Genomic DNA, 23,689 nt, shown 5'->3' with positions numbered 1-23,689 from the left:
GATATTTCACACAAACAACCCTCCTTCCCTTTTTTAAGCTTAGATTTGACTCCGAGCGATAACTACAGCCTGGAAAAATTCGCGATTTCAGTGACCTCTAGGAAATACTCCGTGATCCTCTATGTACCCGGACAAATGCCGCCTGCTCAATGGATATTCACTCATGAGATCTGTCAACTGTGATGGTTGTGAATCGGCAGGTACTTCCCTTATCAAAGGTTTTCTATCGGCTCGGAGTCCTTTGGATAAACTGTGGCCCAATCACTAAGGCAGCATGGAGGTAAACGTGTTTAGATTCTAGCCTGATGCGAAATGAATCAGCGATATTTTACGGTCTCCAGTAATAACCATATTTCAGGCATATTATATAGTTTCTTACTACACCATTTCGATGATGACTATTCTATTCGCGATAATTAGAGTCCCGGAAATTTCGCGGATTTCTCTGGCCTCAGGATATAATTCAAAGTTATAGGTGTGCTCGACCCATTTTTACTTTCCCATTGGTTGATTTCTTAGCGAGAACATTTTTATCCTTGTTATTTGGCACTACCTGATTCGCTTACTTCTCTCCCAGCTGGACATCGTTGGCTCACGGTCGTAGAGGGGCGTGTCCAGATAAATGCGGTCCAATCATGAACACAGTGCGACAGTGTGGAGGTTTGCATTCTAGCTTGCGACTAAATGAATGTGCGAAAATTCCGTGGCCCTAGCGATGATGTTACAGTAAGGCTTCATTCCCAGGTGGCAATTTTTTTTATTTGAAATGGCATATCATAAATAGTTAAACGTTATGACAAGTACTACCTCAATGTGTATTACGATTATGCTTAAAAGTAAAGAACAGATTAATTTCTAAATTGTGTATAGTAAAATTTCTATAGCTACGAGTGTCTACCGTTTATCCCCAAACGGAGGTTTTTTGCCCCTCTAATAATCCTCGTATTTTAAAATGAATGGTAAGACCTGATATCAAACTTTTGCTTTCCAACATCTTCGTGTAAAGTGTGTCAAATAATGTTCGACTTGTAAAACATGTTGGCTGTTTGATGGAATCAGCCAATCAAAATCGTGCCCAGCGAAAACATAAATGGCTCAAGTTTCCGCCTCAACGACTCTTTGAAATGGCGAAGGGCACACGGATGATTAAAGAGGTTACAAAAAATTTTTAAAAAATATGTAAAATAATGTAAATATTAATGTGAAAGTGAATTTAATTTATCTGGGGAAAAAATGCTATTTTAACTCATGGATAGATAGAAATTAATTTTGTCATGAATTTTGGCGAAGATTTTGAGACTATCTGAGAGTTTAAAAAAAAAAATTGTTGTCTGTAAAGTCGGTTTACGGACGATAGTTTAACGTGACAACTTCATAAAAAAAACATTGATGAAATGATTGCGTACTTTTATGAATAAAATTTAATCATTTTTATTTTAATAATAAAAGAATAAATACTTGAAGTTATACTATTAATCAGATTTTTTAAATGCAAGAAAAATTAACATTTATTGCCGAAATTGTTGTTGTAATAAGCAATGAAAACCACATTAACTTTTCACTTCACTTTATAAACAGTCAACGAAACAGTTCACGTGTAGATGACTTGTAATTAATTTTAAAAACTGGCTTTTAGATATAAAGTTTAAATATAATTATGAACAAGTTTTCATATAAATAAACTGTAATCAACTTTCTATTATAATTATATGAATCACCATAATTTTTTAGTCAATTGTAAAATAACCTATTATTACTGCACTCGCCGACAGATGCTACTTTTTTAATAGTAAAAGAATAAATACTTGAAATTAAACTAATAATTAGATTTTTAAAATGCAAGAATAATTAACCTTTATTGCCGAAATTGTTGTTGTAATAAGCAATGAAAACCACATTAACTTTTCACTTCACTTTATAAACAGTCGACGAAACAGTTCACGTGTAGATGTAAGTTGTGTGCTGCCGCTGTCTTTCTTCTCCTCGGACGCATAGGCCAATCGAGTGGAAGAGAGATAGATGCGGTGCAAGCGTACAATGAGCGTAATGGGACACAGCGTAATGGAACAATGTGCGTAACGAGACACTTTTTCGTGCGTGCAGCCGGCGTTCCTCGATTTATTAGACGTTGTCACGTCAAAAAACTGTAGCATCACCTGTGTTTCATGATTGTTTAAGTTTCTTTTAGGTTAATGTTATGTTGGTACACGAATGACAGCCATTCTGTGCGGAAGTAAACGCGTCTTGAGTGGTAATATCTAATAACTAGGGGGCAGGCATTTTTCGCGAATAAATCCGAACGCCTATTAAACTGCAAAGAAGTATACCCTAACCAGCCGTTTCTTCTTTGTGATTGACAACCGTCTGCCAGAGAAGCGTTGTTTTGTTTGACAGAGCCAGTCAGGATGCGTTTGCTTCCCCGCTGAATTACTGTGATTGGTGCAGGAACAATCGACATGTACCTGGAAGAAACTCGCCCAATCACGAAACACAGACGATGCTACAGTGTTTTAACTTTCAGCTAGTCTCGGAATCTTTTCGCGAAATACGCATGCCCCTACTAATTAGGCAATTACAAGGGAGAAACTGGCATACCTTATTGCAGTCTAGATGAGCGTTCAGGTTTATTTTTCGCGAAAAATGCATGACCTCAGCCATTGGTTTAAGGTACGGTCGGGAATTATTCGCGGTTTCAATGACCTCTTGGATGGACTCCACTATCCTTTACTTACTCGGAAAAATGCTAACTGCTCATTGGCTACTGATTTGTGAGCCCTTTTAACTGGGATGCTTGTGATTCTTTACTTCCTTTCGTTGAAGGCGTTTCATTGGCTCAGAGTCCTTCAAATGAACCGCGAATCTTTGTTCCGATTCACTGATGATCAAGGGCCGTTGCAAGACTCGTGCATTCTGTGGTAATGCTGGTTGCGTCAGCGGTAGCGTAAGGCGTCGAGCGCACGAGTGTATCAGGTTGCCTACTGTGCCAGGCGTGGTCGCAGCTACAGCGCGTTTCGCTCATAGTTCGCAGTGCGTGTTTGAACGGGCATTTAAGCAGGAGTTTCAATGCCACGATGGGTCCGACACGCTCAGCAGCCAATCAAAGACAATCTCACCGTGACGTCACCCCGACGGCCTTCATGGAAAAGATTATATTTCTAATTTCGTCAGTGTAGTGCAGCCCGACGGAAAGCAAAACAGAATTGGAAAAGTAAACCTTACAGAACAAAACTTAAAAAAAAAAAAAAAAAAAAAAAAAAAAACAATTTAACCACTCGGTAAATCTTTACGCTGAAAAATTAAATTCAGTTTTACGTGTGGGTACACTTTAATATTCGTAGCTTGCGTTCATCTGTTTTTATAAACGGATATCAGCGTGTTAATGGACGCTGTTGTTATTGTAGATTGGTGAAGATTTAATTTAAGAATGGACGAGATCAGCGAAGAACTTTTAATTAATAAATTTCAGTATCATGGTATTCTGAATGACATTGAATGACTACAGAAATCTGCCAAAAAAAAAGCATGGACTGAGATAGCATTTTCTTTTTCTTGGTTTAATTCAGCTTTTTGTACATACACCATTGCAGTTTTGCACTGTTTTACATGGAAAAATTCCGAAAATCAAAAAATATATTTAAAAAAATATGAATATAAATATCTATAGAATATTCATTTTATTATTTATTTGTTTGATTGATTTTCGGAATTTTTCCATGAAAAACAGTGCAAAACTTCAATGGTGTATGTCCAAAAATCTGCATTAAATCAAGATTCCCCATCGCATGAATCATTTAAAGAACACATTTTCTTTTTATTTTATGCACTGTTTTTAGTGCAGTCTGTGCTGCATTTTATGGAAGTATTTGGCTTGGAACGATTTTCCGACAGCCAAATCAGAAATAGTCGGGTTAATGTTGTCGTGGTATTGTGACCCTTGTCGTGCTGGAACGCTGCACGACGGTTTGTCGTGGCACAGTGACTCCAGCTTTACTCTATCTTTTCAGTGCACCATTCCCGACAATAGCTCTGTCCTTGTCCTGTGTGTGCTCTGTTGGCAGCTATACGCCCCTGAGTGCAACAGTTTTAGACACGCTTTTATAGTGTAATGAACAACTTTTAAAATGTGTCTGAAATATTGTACAGGATAATTATAAAGTCCGTGAAACATTTCATAAAATCGGTACAGAAAAATGGAAAAAAATAACGTAACAAATTATATACCGCGTGAAAGAACAACTCTCAAAGTTTTTTTTTTAATGTAGCGCCAAAAAGCTATTTAAAAAAAAAAACAACCGACAGGGGCGCTAGTGCATGTAGTTGCTGAAAATGGCTGCGAACCAGGCAGAGAAAGCCTTTTGTGTGCTTGAATACGCCCGTAGCGAATCGGTAGTGAGTGTCCAAAGAGCTCTCCATGGCAATTTTAACAAAACACCGCCAGTTTACAATAGCATAATGAAGTGGTACAAGAAATTCGAGGAAGACGGCTGTTTGTGCGACGCAATATTTAGTAAAGGAAAATTTGGGATGAGAATGTTGGAAATATATTTTCGTGTTGCGTTTCATCTGGAGCATCGTAACATTTCGTTTTTTTACTTTCTAAGGAAACGCAACCGAAATACACTAATTCAGTTTCAACAGTTTTGTCAACATCATATAATATTAAAAATTTTGTCTCTGTTTGAGCATAGCACTTAATTTGATAGAATACCTTGTTATTAATAGTGACAGACTACTATAAATGGGTTCTCCTGTGAAAAAATAATTAGTGTTTAGTATTATTTTTCTTCTTCCAGGATGACTTTAAAAAAGTAATAATACTGTAAATAGACAATCTTTTATGGTCATAGAAAGATCGACAAATAAATATAAAAAATTTAAAACATTTTATTTGACGAATATAAAAATAATATTTTTAATGCTAACAAGCCTGGAAGTATAAATTTGGTAATGGTGGGCATCGTTTACTATCTACTGCAAACTAAGAGTGAGAGACTCAATACCTGCGGTCCAACGAGAACTCATCCCCAAATAATAACACGAATTCTGTAAGTATCTCGCCAATGTTTACAATTATTGGATTGGGCAGTTTTTTTTTTTTTTTTTTTTTTTTTTGAGAATTGTACGCCCTTTCGCTTAGGAGTTAATAAATCCGTCGTGTGTATCCGTCATGGGTGAACGGCTGGAACAATGGCTGAAGACTATTCCTGGGACGGACGGGACGGACTCTATCGCGGGCTGGCTGTTTCCTGCCAAGAGTTCAACACAAGGCTTCAATTGCGTTGTCTCCCGTATGAATGGCTGTGCGTATATCGATCCTCTTCCCCTCCCACTTCCTTCTACTCTCTCTCTCTCTCTCTCTCTCTACCTCTCTCTACCCGTCTCTCTTGTTGCCCTTTTCGCACAGAAGAGGGCGGAGAGTGGCGATGCGTCGCGCAAGTTCGGAGCAGCTTCGCGAAGATGAGATCTTCATTCGAAGACCACTTCTTCCGCGCCGCCAACTTCCCCGAGAGCGAATTTGCAGACGTCGGGAATTGGTTACGACGGTTTAAGTTCGTTATTTGGAGGAAGACTCTCCAGCGGCAGGACGTAAAGATGTTCGCGTCAGCGGCAAAGGGATGAGACAGCTACCAGTCTCTCGAAATTTAAAAAAAAATTTCTTGATAACTCGTACAGTTCTGACTCACGCTTTCTTCTGGACGACCACACTATAAATATTTATTTGTAGATGGAACAGAAATATGAAGGTAAAATTACAAATATTTACACATTTACATGAAAACAACTTTATAACTACAAAATAGTTTTCGCGGTAATACTGGGTTCGGATTCTTACCCGGGCTCTGTGTTGTCCTAGTACCTTTCCCTGAATTGCTTCCAGTATTAACTGCACACATTAATGAGCATAATAAAACAAGATTAGGTATAATTATTTAATATTCTATTATCTTTTCCGTGGTTTAAAACAATATATTGAAAAAATTAGTATAGCCATGTGTTGTACAAAGTTACAATATCTTACTTTATGACTAGGGACACCTGTATTTCGCGATTTCATTTCATGTCAAGGTATTTCACAAAACACTGTAGCTTTTTCTAAGAGTAATAGTAAATTGTGAGGGTGCAGCAGTTCGGTGACCACATTCTCATTGGCCCCGTCAAGAGCGGGACGACACCTCTCACCGACCTCAGCCAATAACCACAGGACAGCTACAGTATTTTGTGAAATACCTTGACACGTAATGTATTCGCGAAATACAGGTGTCCCTATTTATGACTATAAACTATTTCATTGGCAATTGGTTCCCAGAGGAATCTTTTGTAAAAGTAAAGAAAAAAATTGTCTGTGCATGAAGGTTTGCAACGTGCCTGGCGTGGTACTGTAGCCGAGGCCACACAGACAGCTACGCTATGTTCGCTATGTTCGCTATGTTCGCTGCGCCAGGTGGCCGGACAAGACAGTCCAGTTCGCGATGTCGGAGAGACGCATGCCGTGGGATTCGAGTGACGATTCCGACGACGATAATTTTCTGATGTCTTTCACGGCATGCGAGCGTAAAAAGAAATGGGTTCATGAATTTGACATGGAAAAAAAGAATTCGAAGAATTCCACTTAACAAAATTTGTGGTTTATTTCAGGATAAAATCAACTATGTTTGGAATCCAAGTCCCAGACATTGTCCTGCATATCCTGCCTTCTATATATTCTTCCGTCGATTTATTCCATAAACTTGGATATTTTCGTAATATTTCAATTAATTTTGCAGTAATGCTTGACGATTTGAAGCACAATGCTGAGATAAATTAAGCTTCATAAAAAAGCAAACCCAGAAGTACAGCATGATTCCGCGCGAACACACTTTTTCTTTTGTATTATCTGCGCATGCGCGAAGTCAGCGACGTTTTTAGAAAAGAAAAAAAAAGCCGAGAACCAAACTCCCGGCGAACGCAGCGGAGTGAGATGCAGCCGTCTGTGCCGTGGCGGACACGGGAAGCCTTCTTTTCACAGACGAGAGAGCCAAACTCCCGATCGTGCATCTTCGGTTGTTTTTTTTTTTTTTTTTGTTCATTGTTAACCCATGATAACTAATAGTCAATTAGGTTAGGTTAGCTACATTATAAATACCTACTTTAAAACATTGTGGACGGTTGATTTGGTTAGTATAGCTACATTACAGATACTGTGAAATCACGTAAACGGTTCCCTAGCCCTGGTTATCTACATATTAAAAAAGGTTGTTTGCTAAGCAACCATAAAATGATTTTACAGTATTTTTAATGTAGCTATGCTTACCTGATATATAAACAACCAACCACATTTTTTTAAAGTATTTATAATGTAGCTAACCTATCCTAATCGACCGCAAAATTTAATGCCACACCGGTTTAATACAATGAGATAGAACGGGGAAGGAAAAAAAAGCGAGCATGAACTTCGGGGAACTTCCGGGTGTGGCTCTCTCGTCTGTGAAATGAAGGCTTCCCTGGCGGACACAGGGGAAGCTTACAACTCACGTAGTTTCAGTTCCCTACCACGTTCGTGCAACTTCGGATTTCTCTCAAAAATTGAAATTAAAAAAATCGAAGGGTTAGGATTTCGAAAAACCTCAAAAGTGTTTTGCCTTAGAAAGAACACAAAATCCTAAAAGAGGCTTAAGCATCCATGTCTACAGCCTCCGATAAGCCTCTGACGTAATCTAGGATTATGACGTTACCGTTGCAATTTCCATTACGGCCGCCATCTTGAAAATCTTTATTTATTATCCGATTTTAATGAAAAAATTTTTAAAATTTATAAAAAAAAACATGCTTGTTTTCATCGGAAACTTCTGATTTAGCGGCTGAAGTGGCGTTAGTACCAAAACGCAAAACTTCGGAAATCTTCGGGAATCATCGCAGGGAACCGAAACTACGCGAGTTGTAGGCTTCCCCGGACACAGACACACACGGAGACACAGCGCGCGGTTGTCCCGCAGGTGCGTGCACATCACCGACATCGGCGTGGGCTACATCTCGACCATGCTGTCGCTGTCGGCGCTGTTCCTGCGCTGGTGCTCGCAGGTGCGCGACTTCGGGCTGCAGCACCTCTGCGGCATGCGCAACCTGCAGGTCCTGTCGCTCGCGGGTGAGCGGCCTCAAGCCACGGACACCAGGCTCCGTCCCTGCCCGAACACGCGCCGAGCATTCCACCTCCGGCCAACCTCGGGGTTCATTCATATTTCTCTGTTCATTTTAACGTAGCTATACTAGCCCAAACCAACCCATACATGGTGTTTTAAGGGGCCCGCCTCGTCAGGGGTGTATGTGTGTTGGTGAGGCGAGACGATAAGCGCGACGCTCGCTGGTGCTTCCAGCGCGGTATAGCCTCTAAGCGCAAGTCTCTGAACTGGCGCGCAGTCTCCTCGTCGTCAATGGATAACTGTGAAATTTGAGCGGTGACCGTAACATTATATGGCGGAGAAATGAAGATAAAGGTGTAATGCAAGTCCCTTAAGTGCTTTCAAGAATCTGTACCGGTTGTTTTACGCCTAAAAATTACTCTGAAAAACATGCGTTTTGGCCATTTTACCTCTTCTAAAAATACAGTTTAAAAACTTAATCCAGAATCAAAAGTACTTTTCGGCCCTCAACGAACTCTTAAATGCTTTTCGTAAGCAGACCCCAATCGGATATTTTGAGTAGTTTTGAAATCGCGTTTTTTCTCCTGAAGCTCTGCACACCGTGTGTGTGCCCGGGTATGTAGCTAACCTAACCGACCACTTTTAATATTTGAATTCTTTTTTCCTGCGCAAAAATAAAACAAATCCCGAAGTTAGCCGAAGTTGAACATTCGGGCGTGTTCGTGCAGGGACATAACTTGATGTACATCTTAGGCTTCCCCCATGGGTCACAACACTCCACAGCTACAGCTTGTACACTTTCCAATATACATAAACCGCACACCTTTTTGCATGATTATCTGTCAAAGTTGTGTTTCTAACGTTTCTGGGCCGTACAAATAAAGAGAACCAACTGAAAAACAATATTGAAACATTTTACATTTAACTGCAATGCTACTGACTACTTCCAGAATTTTTTTATTAGTATTTTTTATTTTACCTTCTCAAATTTGTAAGGAATCTGGCAGTTAAGAAACATAAAAAAAAAAAATATTGTGATAGAAATGCAAACCATAGGTATCATGAAAGTAGCCAGTAGGATTGCAGTTAAACCTAAAAAAAATTCTGTTCTGCCATACATTAAAATTCATCTTGTTTGTGACAACCCTTTTTAAAAGTCTACAAGTTGATCAATGAATATTATAAATATAAAATCATGACCTGAAATGGGAGGCACCCCCTTACACACATGCACATACACATGCATACTAAAACCTTTACTTTTTTGCAAAATGTTAAGCAATTATTCATGAAAAAAATTTTCGCCCAAGTTCATCATTGTCACTCACTGGTAGTTTCTTCCCTCTGTTTCCGCAGCAGGGATCATAATACCTAACTTTTCCAGTCCCACACTCAAAATATTTCTTCATAAACATCTGGAAAGAGTGAAATTCATACATTCAACTTGGCAAGTAAAGATGTCTTCAGTTTAAAATTTCCTTTCAGCTCACCCACAGGCACAGTTAGATTTCCATTGAAATTACATGGGCATGCCTCGACATTTGCCCCGCACAGGTGGGTTAGGTTATGAGATATTCCATAAAGATTCATTACAACAATTCTGAATGGGCTTGATATTATATCAACTAAGGAAGTATTAATTTATTGTATTGCCCTACGACCTTTTTTCAGTCGCCCCTTGCAGTCGAGGTTATAAACATCAATAATTGTTTCAGGAAAATGTTTTGGAAAATACATAGAAGTGTTACAATAACTTGAATATATTTGATACTGTGCATACTAAGGGATTTTTAGAAATTTTTTTTTGTCCTTCAAACCCTATTGCTACAAACTCTCTGGCTAATGGTTGGTGTTACAAAAATACTTTTCCAACAAAAGTTACTGGTAAAACTTTTAGGAGGTATAATTACTCTAAAAGGGATGCACTATTTTTTATATTGCGATTATTGCGATTTTTCAGTTTAGCAAAAATGAACCTATCCCCCCCCCCCCCCCCCCCCCACATTTCTATCTTCTTGGTGTGATTTACCCATTAACGAACTCGACCAAGATTTTGCATCTCTATATTTTATACACAGGGACAGGATTATATGGTGGGTTACAATAAAACTGAAATAACCCCGCAAATTATGTCAATACAACATATAACACGGAAATTACAAAAATGGTATCTATTATTATGGTAAATTCATTCAATGTTACTTATTGAGCATGAATTTTGTACCAAAAATGTATTAACTAAATGTATTGGAAAAACTTTATTGTTATGTTGTTTGATATTGCACCCCTTCTTAGTATTCTAACATGTTTTTTTTTACTTAAATGACATTAACATATTTTTCAAATGCACAAAAAAATTTTGATTTATTTTTATTTTTCTGAGTAGATCATTTTTAGACATTCTTTTTACTAATGATTTTATTGTATTGGTGCATCATGTGTCAGTCAAAATAAGACTATTTTGATCAAATGGATTTAAGAAATAATTTAGTTTCACATTCATTGAATAATAAATACAATTTTTACGATTAAAGAAAATGTACGGGGGAAAAAAAACACCGAAATCTCCTGTTTTAAAAACGAAATTGACCTAAGTATAATACAATAAAAACTTCTCCCTGTCTACACATCATTCTGAAAGTAATTTGTGCATAATTTTGGTAAACATTTCTCGCTGGTTGTGAATAAGTTGATTTTATTCTGCTCAGGCTGCCCGCTGCTAACGTCCAGTGGCTTGTCCAGCCTCATTCAGCTTCGCCACCTGCAAGAGCTGGAGCTCACGAACTGCCCCGGTGCGTCGCGAGAGCTGTTCGAGTACCTGAGGGAACACTTACCCTGCTGTCTCATCATAGAGTGAACACGCGGTGACGATGACCTTCCGGTGATATTCAAATTATATTTTGAAGAAAATAATAATAATAATAATAATAATTGTGATTCTATTTTTAACACAGTAAAAGTGACCATTTGCAAGGTTGGTATGGACTTCTCGGGGAAATGAATGAAAGTGTTACCTAAAAGTGAACCTTGGAAATTTTATAAGACTTTGAAGATACAAGTTACTTGTTTGAAAATAAACACAAGGAGAAAAATATATATATATATCTGTGTGATATGAGCTAGCCATTCCAGTTTAATGAGTATAGGACTTAACCAAAACTTGTGACATTTTTTGAGGCTAGTGTAGTTAAACATCTGCCTCTGAAAAAGACTGAGAAAAAAAAACTGTCTGTTATAAAATTGTTGAAAATATGTTTGTATGCACTATGTTACCACTGCAGATTAGGAAAATGAATTCATTGATAAAGTTATCATATGGATAAAGTTTACAAAGTAGTTTTTACTAGCTCAAGTTTAGTTTACACTTGCAAGTCTGTCCTCCACTTACGAGTCTCGACACGTCCCAAATCTTGAGCAATACGACAGTCAAAAGTGAAACTAAACATTTAGTCATAGTTAAGGAAATCATCGCAAACAAAAATTATTTTAAGGTAGGTGACCACAATAAAGTATGAATGTACCAATGCTTGCTTTGTATGATTTTACTACTGTGTCTGCAACAAAGGTGTAATCATTATTACTTGAAACTTTTAAAATTGCTCAAACTACCCAATACAAATGCATTTTGTAAATATATTAAGAACTATATATGAAAGGTATTTTTTTAACATGTTTAACATAAAATTTAATACACTTCAATGATTTTTTTGGCCATGCATTATACTATTTTTTTTCTCAAAAATATGAAGGAAAAAAGCTAAGTACATTGAAATTATTCACTGACATTTAGAAGTTATATCAGTCTCCATACCCATTGCACATCTTAACAAGAATACATCCATTACTGTGCTGATTTAAGTTGTATGTACTATGTATTGCGCACATGACACTAAAGAGGTACAATGCAAATACAGGGTGTCTACCGGTCACAGGAGTCACGAAAAAGACACGATATTGAACTCATGGTCACGGATATCACAGATAAGGCATTAAAGTGTCCATATTGGTCACAGTTTTTTTTTTTCATTACAGTGTAAGAAATAATTTTTAATCTACAACTGTGGGTGCTTGTCAGCAACACATAGGCTTTTATTTATCATATGTTACAGCTTCATTTAATATTAAAATTTTCATTATTTTTTTCAACTTCTCAGCGAAAACTAAACTAATTGGGTGTAAACAAATACCATAATCGAAGAAGGTAAATAAATATGTTTCGTCATGCATCTTGTTATGTGTGGCATGATGGGTAGTGAAGCGTTATATTTACAACTGACAATAAGGCGGTGCGAGCCTGTGCTACATGTGATGCCGGCTGTGCGGTTAACAGTAATATTTCATTACGCAGTGAAAAAAATAAATAAATAAATTGTTGTGGAATTGATGTTTTCTGCGTAACAAGTTACCGATAAAAAGTAACAAGTGTACCGGTTAAGATGTAGTAGTGTTTTAAGGATGTGTGTTTACGAAACCAATGTGTTTTTATTTAGTTGTGTATTTTCATTGTGTGTTTGCATGTAAAAATTTAATTGTGCTAAAACTTGTGGTATATGTCTTCAGCACACCTACAGCTTGTGTTTTGTAGTGTTCTAACAGCGATAAAAATGCCAGGGAAGTGTCATTTTCAAGACATTTGGTTGGAAGAGGAGGAATGGAAATTGTAGCTAAGGGCTGGTAAGATTACGTTTTTGGCTTTTCTATGCTATGCAAAAAATATGTGGATTTTTCTCACTCTGGAATTAACGCAATTAAATGCCATAAAAAGGGGGAGAAAAAAAACTTGGCCAGTTTCTTGATGTTTAAAAGTCAGGCAGGCAGCAAAAGCTCTCGTTTTGTTCAAGGGTACCTGCGGCCCTTGTTAGGCCCACCGTTATTTCGTCAGAGCCTGTGCCCAGCGATCAAAGTTATGATTCATCTCAGCCTGCACCTAGCATACATCTTATAGTACTATCCCAGGAGAGACACATCAAGAACAAAAGCTCTCCACTTTCCTTGTTTGTGATAGTGCAACCAAAGCAGAGATAGTGTGGGCTGCTCATTGCATCTGTACGCATGCCTCAACCCACTCAGAAGCAGCTGCAGTGGAACATTTTCCACTTACGTTTCCAGATAGTACTATAGCTTCAAAAATAAAATTACAAAAGGACACAGTAGCATATAGTGTCACATATGGCATTGGGACTCATTTTGCATCATAATTGTCTGTTAGTGTACATAAAAGCAAGTTTTTTGGACTATCAGATGATGAAAGTCTGAATGATATTTGCCAAAACAGCAAATGGATATTGTTGTTAAATATTGGGATTCAGAAAACAGTATATCATGTACTCAATACTTAAAATCAGCTTTTCTTGAGCGTTGTACGACTGATGATTTGCTTGAAAAAGTGCAAGTGTGTGTTAGTGAAGCCAAACTTTCCCTAGAATGTTTAATTCAACTATCTACGGATGGACCAAATGTAAATCTGAAGTTGATTTTTGATCTCAAAAGTTACACTTGATACTGAAAAGGAACTTTTGGATATTGGTACTTGGTCATAATCAATGGTGTCTACAAAACTGCACACACAAAGGTTGGTTGGCAACTTAATCAGTTTCTTGGAGCATTGTATCAACTGTTTAAGAATTATCCATCTCTGTATGCATGCTGTTTATTCTCAGATTACTGGTTTCAGAGTTTTTCCAAAAATGTTCTGTGCTGTGCAATGGACTGAAAACACATCTGTAGTCAAAAGATGCCTATAAATTATTCCATTTCTGAAAAAATACCTCGCAGACAAAAAGCTTGAGAGAAACCCTCCCAACACCCAGAACCTTGGCACTGTGGAGAAGGCTTTGTTGGAAGATTCAGTTCTGGAAGCCAAACTGCATTTTTCTGCTATGACTGCTGAGGAGTTGGAAGTATTTCTGACAAACTTCCAGAAAAATTATCCTCTTCTTCCTTTCATTCACCAAGAGTTGTTTCTTTTGAAGAAAAACAAAGGAAGAAGGTTTTTCAAGCAAAATGTGATGGACAAAATTTCAAATGCTTCTCAGGTGAAGAGTCTGGATATCAAGAATGAGAATATATAACGAAATACTGTTTCCATAGAGATTGGTTTTGGTGCCACTTTTAGTCTCAAAAAGATGAAATTTATAGCTGACTGCAGGAAATTTCTGTTATCTTTATTTGCCAAACTTGATGAAAAGAGTACTTGATGAAAAGAGCATTGTATTGGGCTCAACTTGCTTCTCCCCTTCAGTAATGGTTAGAGACTCTGTTAGAACTCTTAGAGCTAAGGTTGCCATTCAGGAACTTATCTACACAATCAGTTGGCACCTGCTGATGGAGAGATTATTCTTAGAGAGGTCACAAAGTTTTGTGAACATCCCGAAGTTTTGAAAGCTGCAAAATCTTTTAATTGGAAAAAGAAAGCCTTGACAAGTTAATTTTTAATTTGATCAGCTTGGTGATGCAACATGCACATGGACAGTTAATCCTATTCTTCCAGCGCTTTTTAAATTGTTTCCATGGAAATGCAGCGGTAGAGAGAAGTTACTCTTTCAACAAAGATATTTTGGTTGAAAATCTTTAAGAGAAATCTCATGTAGCTCAAAGATTGGTTCAGGACCACATCTTTTCACTTCCAGGTGAGTATTTTAATTTTAGACTAATGTGTTTTGCACTAGAGTGAGAGTACTTACAATTCAGATAGTACAATACTGCAGTACGATTGATATATTTTGCTCAACTATTTTGTGTATTGGTTCATTTGGCTTTTCAAAGAGTGTTTATTCTCTCACTCATCAAATAACAAAAAAAAATTATTTTGGATTTTTGCAATGCCTCAACAAGAAGGAAGGAAGACCTAAGAATGAATTAGAACGAACAGGATCAGGTGTTAAGTGCAAGAAAAAGAGCAGCACACGAAATCAAGTTACTCAAAATGAAAAATGAAAAATTCCTCGAAGAGAAAAAAGGAGAATTATTAGAAATAGAGATTGAACTGAAAAAACCCAAGAAAAGTGTAGAAACTGTTTTTAGTGCCAGTAATTAACCTAATGTATATTTTAAAACAATGTTTAAAACATAAAAAATTTTTGTGTACCCCATCAAAAAAATTTAATGCATAATACTTAAAATTTCAGGTCGTAAATAATTTTTTAAGGGCCCCCAAAGGTCACCAAAAAGTCACTGATTTCTGCTGTTGTTACCTGGTAGACACCCTGAAATATATTCTTATTCATTTTCATACTACGTATATGTGCCTACTTGAATGACTGAACACTGTTTTGTGTTCAAACATGTACTCTTTGGATTGTTTTAAAACTACGGAATGTTCAATGCAAATATTGTGAGTGAGGTAACCAGTAATGTAATAATGTACCAAACTTAATCGAGGAATTTGCTAAATTATTAATTTATCTGGCTATTTTAATTAATGGAGCTGTTGTGTTGCTAAATACGAGTAAAACTGAAAATTGAAATAGAATATTCAAAACTAAGAGCATTTGACACTGATTACAAAAGACTGATTTTCTGATAAAAATAAATAAAATATTTATATAAGTACTGTATTAACTTAAAATAAAAATACAACTCTCATTTTTAAAAAAACTAAACTACAGATCTGAAAAATTACCTAGTTAAAAATGAAACCAAAGATAGTTTTAAAAATTACCAAATAAACATATAACAATACCATAGTTAACGTTACAATAAAACTAAAGAATTACTAATTGTTCTCTTGTCACATGCACTTCACAAAGCATACCATAGTTAAACACGTATCTTTTAATTTAATTTTTTTCAAACTAACAAAATTCTTGCAATAGTCTCAACTCTACATCATAGCTTCTATGTTGTGCTAGACAACGTTTTTGTCTAAATCACTGAAACATATTGAATACTTTATCCATAAAACTATAATAAAATTTAACACCATGGCATATGAACATTTGTTGTTAATCTTGAAAATGTTACACAAAATATTCAAAAGTGGCCAAAAATATATTTCATCAATGAAATATCAAATGCTTTACACTATCCCTAAGTACTCTATAGCATCTGGGCATAGTTAAAGCAACTTTCATGAAAGAACATTACTTTTAGTGCATTTGTCTGAGACTGTACATGTAACGACAATCGTGTAAATGGCTTATATTTTGCATTTTCCACCTAGTACTACTTAAACAGCAATACAACCTGCTCATAACTGCTATTGCATTAATTTTAAAATGCAGTTAAGCTACAAAATGTATAATCTATTCCACAACTTTTAAACAACAGCTCTCTGTTTTTAAGGTGTTTTAAGATGGAACATCCCAAGTGCAAATATATTTAATAGCAAGAAATCCCTTACATCAGCCAACCTAAAAAGAAATATGTACAGATAATACTAAAATAACACATACAGTACAATAACAAACAATTTCCTGAATGACAAGGGAACAGAAACCAATTCTTACAAAAATTTTACCATATGATACGACACAAAATGATTTTTTTATGAGAAAATATAAAACTGTATCTTTTCAGGGCTTATAAATATGTACTTAAAAAAAATACCACAAAACTTTATTATAAAACTGCAATAGTGTTACACTTCGCAAACTTAAAAAAATTTGTAACATTTAAAGAAGGAAAAAGTTTTCGTTTAAAAGTTAGTTAAAAGATAAAAAAATTTTGGAGTTTTGTTATTTCTGAATTACCTTTCAAATCTTTTTGCTGTTATATTAACATCCATAACAAAACATAAATTAATGTGTTGTTACGTTCTCACACCAGGTGAACTCATAAGCTGTGCTTCCATTTCTTGAGTGAGCACATAGAGCTTCTAGAGTGCATGGCAGGGTTGTAAAATAAATACGTGCCAAGAAATGAATCTATACAAAAACATTTTTTTTTTAAAACACCTTCAAAAACCAATGATGATTTAAAATCCATAATTTATACTAACAACCATCTTAAGAGCGCAAATAATTTACGAACATGTGTAAAAAATATATAGATAACGTTCAAAATTAAAGAAAGAATGAAGTATACCTTGAATTTCCAAATACTTAACTTTCAAAGTTGTTTGCTTCCACTCTGTATGAATGAATCCCTACAGAATGTCTTATGACATAATCACCAGTTTTAGAAATACCAGACCTGAACCATTGGTGCATAATATACAAGCATTAATAACAATCTAATCAGCTAATGAATGTTGCAGTTCATTAAACCTTTTAACATGATTGTAAGACACACAGTCTATGAATACTTTATGGGCAAATAGAGTATCGCAACGTTACCTTTAAATAAAATTTCAAAATAATCTTTTATTGGTAAATGAACTAAGGTAATATGTGTTTTTTTAACACTTCAAAAAAATTTAACGTTAGTATAATTATATATTTAATTAAAAAACCGGTTTATTTATGAAAGTGTCGCAATATCAAACATACAAGACTCTGAAATATTTCCTAAAGATATTTTCATGGAAACAGTGTTATTTTGAGTTTGATATAAGCTGCATTTTTAAAATAAAATACTGGTTGTATGAATATCTCGGGCAAAAATCCTTGATTGTACGGTGCATGGCACGAAGGAAACCCAATAGCGACAGCGTTGCACCTCTCACACTCCAAATAGAAGCTATATCTAGAAATTTATTCTCACAGCAGTACTTATTTATTGTTGTTTAAGCCCTAATTTGTCACCTTAAACATTTACACCAACTTTTTATTGTCATCTTCCTTGCACACAATTCTCAGATTCTAGGTGTGAGCAATGTGAGAATACATGACGTCTACAAATATCCAGCCAACTAATTTCACTAATTTTACAAAACCTTTAAATAAAATATTTTTACAGCGTTTTCATACCACAGTCAATACCATCAGATCCTTCGTATTCAAAAAGTTTGATGTTCGAGGAAAAGGATTCAAAGAATATTATTGGAGGAAATGAAGTAAATTTAAAAATTCAACACTGACAAGTCTTAATTATGTAGGTCTATTCCATTAGTGTTTGCCAAGATATTGTACATTTGATACGTGATTATACATATCAAATTATATTTTCTATTGTTTTTGGAATGTAAGTGAAACAAACAAAGAGTTATACATTTTAACAACTAATTAACATATTTCATTTCTTGTACATATTATTTTTGACCCTTGACACCTAGATTCACATTTGAGATTCTCTCGGAATTCAATTTTTGATATTTGGAGTAGAGAAAATTGTAATTTGACCAATCACCAATTTTTATTCATTATAATCAAAACTAAAAATAAGAAATATATCTACTGTTTGCAGGAACATGCCAATTTTTAAGTTATAACGCTAAAAACTTTTCAGAGATATCTCCCACAAGATTTAAGTGGACAGTCTCCAACTAAATATTCAATGTGCAACTGTAAACTGAAATGAGGCATCAAATAACAAAATGAAAGTTAGCGAAAGGCTGCCAGCATCAATACTGCTTATTTCACAACTTCTTCGTAAATTCATAAACAGTCCTTCAACTTTGTGAGTTTTCTGAGATATTCGTGACCTGTAGACACCTTGGCAAACTCTACAGAGGATAGTCTGAGCTTTTACGACTGCGAATGTGAGCATTTAGAGCGCTATGATAAGCTCACTAACATAGAAAGTGCTCAGAGAATTTTGCCTACTACTAAGATGATTTTTTTTTAATGTGTAAACATCTTAGCTCTCAGTACACTGCATTTGACAGAAGTAATTTTTTGAATGGAACAGAAGTATCATGGAATGGAAATGTGCAACCATGGTGCTGCCGTCTGTTGCAGATAGCAGGAACCAAAGTTCTTAGGCCGGCCACACACGCTCCGGTTTTCCTCAGAGGTCTGCCTCAAGGTACAGAACCTTAAGGTAGACCGGAGTGTGTGTATGTTATCGTACCTTGAGGTTTCCTGGAAAGAGGCGACCGGAGTGAAAATCAAAAATGCCTTCGTTCGCCTCAAGGTACGCCCCTCCCTCACACGTTTCTGGTGCATGTGGACCAGAGATGAGGCAGACCTTGAGGCGACCTGTCAGGGGCTCCCCCTACATCCGCGAGTGAGGTCAGTCCAAATACTTTCTGTGGTAACCGTGTCTTCTCGAACACGCTAAGTATTGGAGTAATTTATTAATCTGTACAAGGATTCTCCTTGCTTATGGCAAGTAAAGCGAAAGGATATAATGATCGTGGAAAGTGGGGGGCTGCATACTGATGATTAGTGGAAAAAATGAAAGAAATAGAGCATACTGCCAACAAAGATGTAATAATTATTTTTAAAATTAATAATTTTAGAAGCAAAATCCGCAAAGAAGCGATAAAAATGAAGAATTCAAAGAAAAGTGGAAGTCGAGCCGACGAAGTTTATGAGCCGATATTGTGGTATTTCCATCTGTTTGATTTCCTTTTGGACGTCCTTTTTCCCCAATTATTAGTGCCACAATCGACAGGAGTTTCAAGTATGTATCTTCGTCCATCCTGAAGTAATTATGCCAATCTTTTGGCACGAATCTCAGCTCATTCAACAAATTTATGTGTGAATATTTTTGTCTCTTTTTTTAACCAGTCTTTGCACCGCACTTTTCGTTTCGCTTTCTGTGTCTTCATTTTCCCAGTTGCTATAAGCAATCCAACGATAGCGAGAGCATCGTCTGTTGACGCCATAATTGCAGGTATACTACTGACACATACGCCTCAAGGTAGCTCTAGGAGACCGGAACGTGTGGGCACACCCCCCATTTCAGGTCTGCCTTGAGGCAGATCACCTTGAAGCAGACCTCTGAGGAAAACCAGAGCATGTGTGGCCGGCCTTAGAGACAAAGGGAAATATTAAAGTATTAACTCTTTAATGAATTTTAACAAGATGGGCAGTATTTTAATAAAATTCTTTGTTTAAATTCTGGTACAAAGCTGGGGTTTGGTTGAAGCATTTTTCACTTTTATCGGAGCCGTTTCATTATATAGTTTAACCTTTCGCTCTGCAAATCGAACGATTCGATATTCGAAGTAGCTGCTCCGGCAACAAATCCTAGCAGTGCGGAAACTACTACATGTGATTCACGTGAAGATATGTGGTCGAAAACACTATTTGCATATTTATCATGTTTGGCATTATTTTGAATATTTCTACATTATATTTTGTGTCAGAGTCTTGTATTATAACTTATAAGTTTATTTGCAACATAAACAAACTCACTCATAATTTTTTTTCTGGGTGAGCACCATGATAGTAAGGTACCCAGAAAATTTTGTCAATTAGGTGTTTAAAAACGAACGACAAAGTTGGATAGCTGGAAAATCCTGTACTGATGATAGTTGTAAGAATTCCAAACCATTTAATTTATTCACTGATGCATCACTAACTGATATGCATTTACATGTATGCTTTCTTAAAATTCAAGGATAGTGTCTGGATATATGAAATACAAGAGTTTTAATTCATATAAATCATTGTCATTATTTATAATGATTATGTATCATCATTTTTATTCCTGAATGATTCAGTACACAAATAATAATTCCACATTGCTACAATGAAAAACATAAAAAGTGAACTTAGCACCAATAAAGTAAATAATGGCTAGACCTGGCAGCAGGTATGTTTATACTAATAGTACCAAGCAACGTGAAATGTTACGTCCACTTCACAAAAAAATAAAACTGGTGACGTGTCATAGAAATACTGTGCTGTAAATACTTTTTTAATATACATCAAATTAGTTAATTTCATTATCCATTAAATAGTATGGTTTGTTAAAGCAGATTACTAGATGCAAAAAAAAGTGTAGCCTCCACCCTACAAACTCCAAAATGTGCTTAGATTGCGTACAGGCATGATGAAAAATAATACATTTAAGCTTCAAGCTAGTGCTGCAAACAAGGCAAAAACTTAGCTAGAAGAGCAAAACTTGACAAAGGGCTTTCTAGATAAAAACTTAGTGAATGAAGCACTCTAATGTATCTTAACATGTCTGCTCCTACTAAAACCTCACAGCATTATTAATTTATTGACGATATTTTACAAATCTGTGTATGCAATGATGTTTTAAATATTAATTGTGTTCAAATTTTGTTGCATAATTCAAATCTGTGATGTACAAAGTAACTTCAAATTTCTGATTGCAATAATGTGTGGCACATTTATGCCAAATTACATATTTGAATGTAAATACATTATTGATGTTGATAACTATTTTCATAAAATATTCTATCTGAGATAAAACTTGGTATAAGAATTTTTAACTGAAAATGTTGCCCCATTTTTGTCTATATTTAAATGTATTTATACCCATATAGTTGGTTTCCTAATATGCACTACAGTGAAACCTCATTAATACAAACCTGAAGGGGAGTAAAATATTTCAGTTTGTAATAACGAGGTTCATATTAATGAGGTTCTTGAGCCAATAGGTAGAATAAGAACTCGATAAGAAATATTGAATTCCTACATGTCAGAGCACTAAAAATGTGGAATATTATTATTGTAATAGAAGCCAGATATTGACATGCACACTAACAAAATACACTTAGAAGCAATTTTAATAGTTTTAATAAAATATACTATAACAGACTGATAATTAGTATACATATACGTATGTATGTATTCTTATTTAATTTGCTTCCAAAGTTTTGACAAAAATGATTAACATTTACCGTACAGTTAATTGCTGTTGAGTGTATAGCAATTCTTATGCAAAGTATGCAAGATATATTTACATAGGTTTAAAAAAATCATTAATTTTTTTCTGGACACACTTATCTCTGTAAATATCATTTACGGCAGAACATATCTTCTCAAATCCTGCAATCAAGTCAATTGGCACATCACTTGCAGCAAGTACATTTTCCAGTGTACGCAAAGCACTGATTGTGTCACTTTTGCTTGGAAGTTTATGCACTACCTCACCATTGTCGTCATCACCATCATTATCCTGACTTGTACCACCCTCACAAAGTGACTGTACAGCGTCAGCCGTTGGTGTTTCCTGTAATCCTCGTGAACCAACAAGATCTTCTGCAGTTAATCTTGCACTGGTGTACACACTGTCATCAATATGAACAAACTCATTGAAGTCATTATCAACTTGCACATGTTCTTTTAACTCTTGCCAATCCTCTAAAGGTTGATCACAGTCAGGTTCTTCAACAGTTTGCTGGCCAAAACCACTTTTTGCAAAGCAATGCACAATTGTCTTTTGGCTGATGCTGTCCCACGACATGGCTATACTGCGGATAGCATCCAAAACTGACCATCTAGGAAGCTCAGTCTTTCCTTTTTCACACTGCCTGATAAGGTATTTCACCAAGCGCTGTCTGTAGTTTCTTTTCAAGCACTGTATTATACCTTGGTCGAGTGGTTGTGTCACACTTGTTGTATTTGGTAGCAAGAAGAGTAAGGTAATGTTTTCCAACTTCATACCATGAGCAGTATGTGCAGCACAGTTGTCCAACAATAACAAAATTTTGCGATTTAGAGTCGCCATTTTCCTGTCCAATTTTAACAACCACAACTGGAAAATTTTTGTGGTGACCCAAGCCTTACTGTTTGCCTCGTAATCTACTGGCAGGTTTTTTGCTGCAACATCTTTGAAACATCTTGGCTTGGCAGACTTGCCAATAACCAAGGGTCGAAGTTTAGTACTGCCATCTTGATTACAACATAGTAGAACTGTAAGACGAACTTTACTGTGTTTACCGCCATGGCAGTTTTCACCTTTTACGGTTAGAGTTTTATTGGGCAACAGATTGTAAAAAAGCCCTGTTTCATCCATATTAAACACATCTTGTGGTGCAAATTTACTTACGATGGACTGTACTGACTGAAGCCAGTCACTCGTTGCTGTTTGGTCGACAGCTGCAGATTCGCCACAAATGGATTTTGTGGCCAAATTATGCCTATCTTTGAAGCGTTGAAGCCATCCGTTGCTGCAATGGAAATCGTCAATTCTGAGTTGCAGTGCCAGCTGATCAGCCTTTTCTTGGATAATAGGCCCGGAAATTGGAACTCTGGCGGCGCGCATTTGATGAAACCACTCCAGCAGTTTGGCCTCTAATTCGGAATGTTTACCGACGCGCATCCTTTTCTTAGTTTGATTACTACCTTTCCTGACCGCTTCTTCTATTTTATCTGCTTGCTTTAGAATTGTACTTAAGGTTGATTTTGATATACCAAACTCTTCAGAAAGTTCTGTTTTCGTTTTTTCACCCTGACGAACTGAATTTATTATCTTAATTTTCGTCTTCAATGCAATTTCCTTGCGTTTACGTTTTGCCTCCATTTTTATGTGTGTACGTACAAATTCTAAAGTTTAATAAAATTCTCACGAGATAATTCACTTAAACTTTCATTACAACGTACACAAATATTAAACACGTTAGGCGTAACATATATTTTGTTTTTATTGGTCCGGCACAGATTCATGTATACAAAGGAAGTACAAAATCGAACGTAAATACCATCCCACGTGAAGTTCGATATATCGAATATTGTACAAACGCGAGTGATTTCTGAACATATCGAACACACGAACGAGTGATTTTGAAAACATAGAGTTAAAAACACACTTCGGACACTCAGGCGGGGCCG

The 23,689-nt window shown here is 36.1% G+C and overlaps 1 protein-coding gene across 1 annotated transcript in view; it reads left to right on the top strand.

The window, feature by feature from the left end:
• The window catches only part of LOC134538610 (F-box/LRR-repeat protein 16), a 182,561-nt gene extending 161,146 nt beyond the window's left edge, over positions 1 to 21,415 (top strand). The window contains exons 5-6 of the mRNA XM_063380040.1: positions 7,974 to 8,122; positions 10,826 to 21,415. Of these exons, the coding sequence (XP_063236110.1) occupies positions 7,974 to 8,122; positions 10,826 to 10,974 (298 nt within the window). The 3' untranslated portion in view covers positions 10,975 to 21,415. The remainder of the gene's footprint in view (positions 1 to 7,973; positions 8,123 to 10,825) is intronic.
• Positions 21,416 to 23,689: the final 2,274 nt, after the last annotated feature.

Source organism: Bacillus rossius, chromosome 13 (genome assembly GCF_032445375.1).
Source record: "Bacillus rossius redtenbacheri isolate Brsri chromosome 13, Brsri_v3, whole genome shotgun sequence".
NCBI classification, from domain to species: Eukaryota; Metazoa; Arthropoda; class Insecta; order Phasmatodea; family Bacillidae; genus Bacillus; species Bacillus rossius.
The sequence above is the reverse complement of the archived record's forward strand: the minus strand, read 5'-3'. Positions and strand labels throughout refer to the sequence as shown.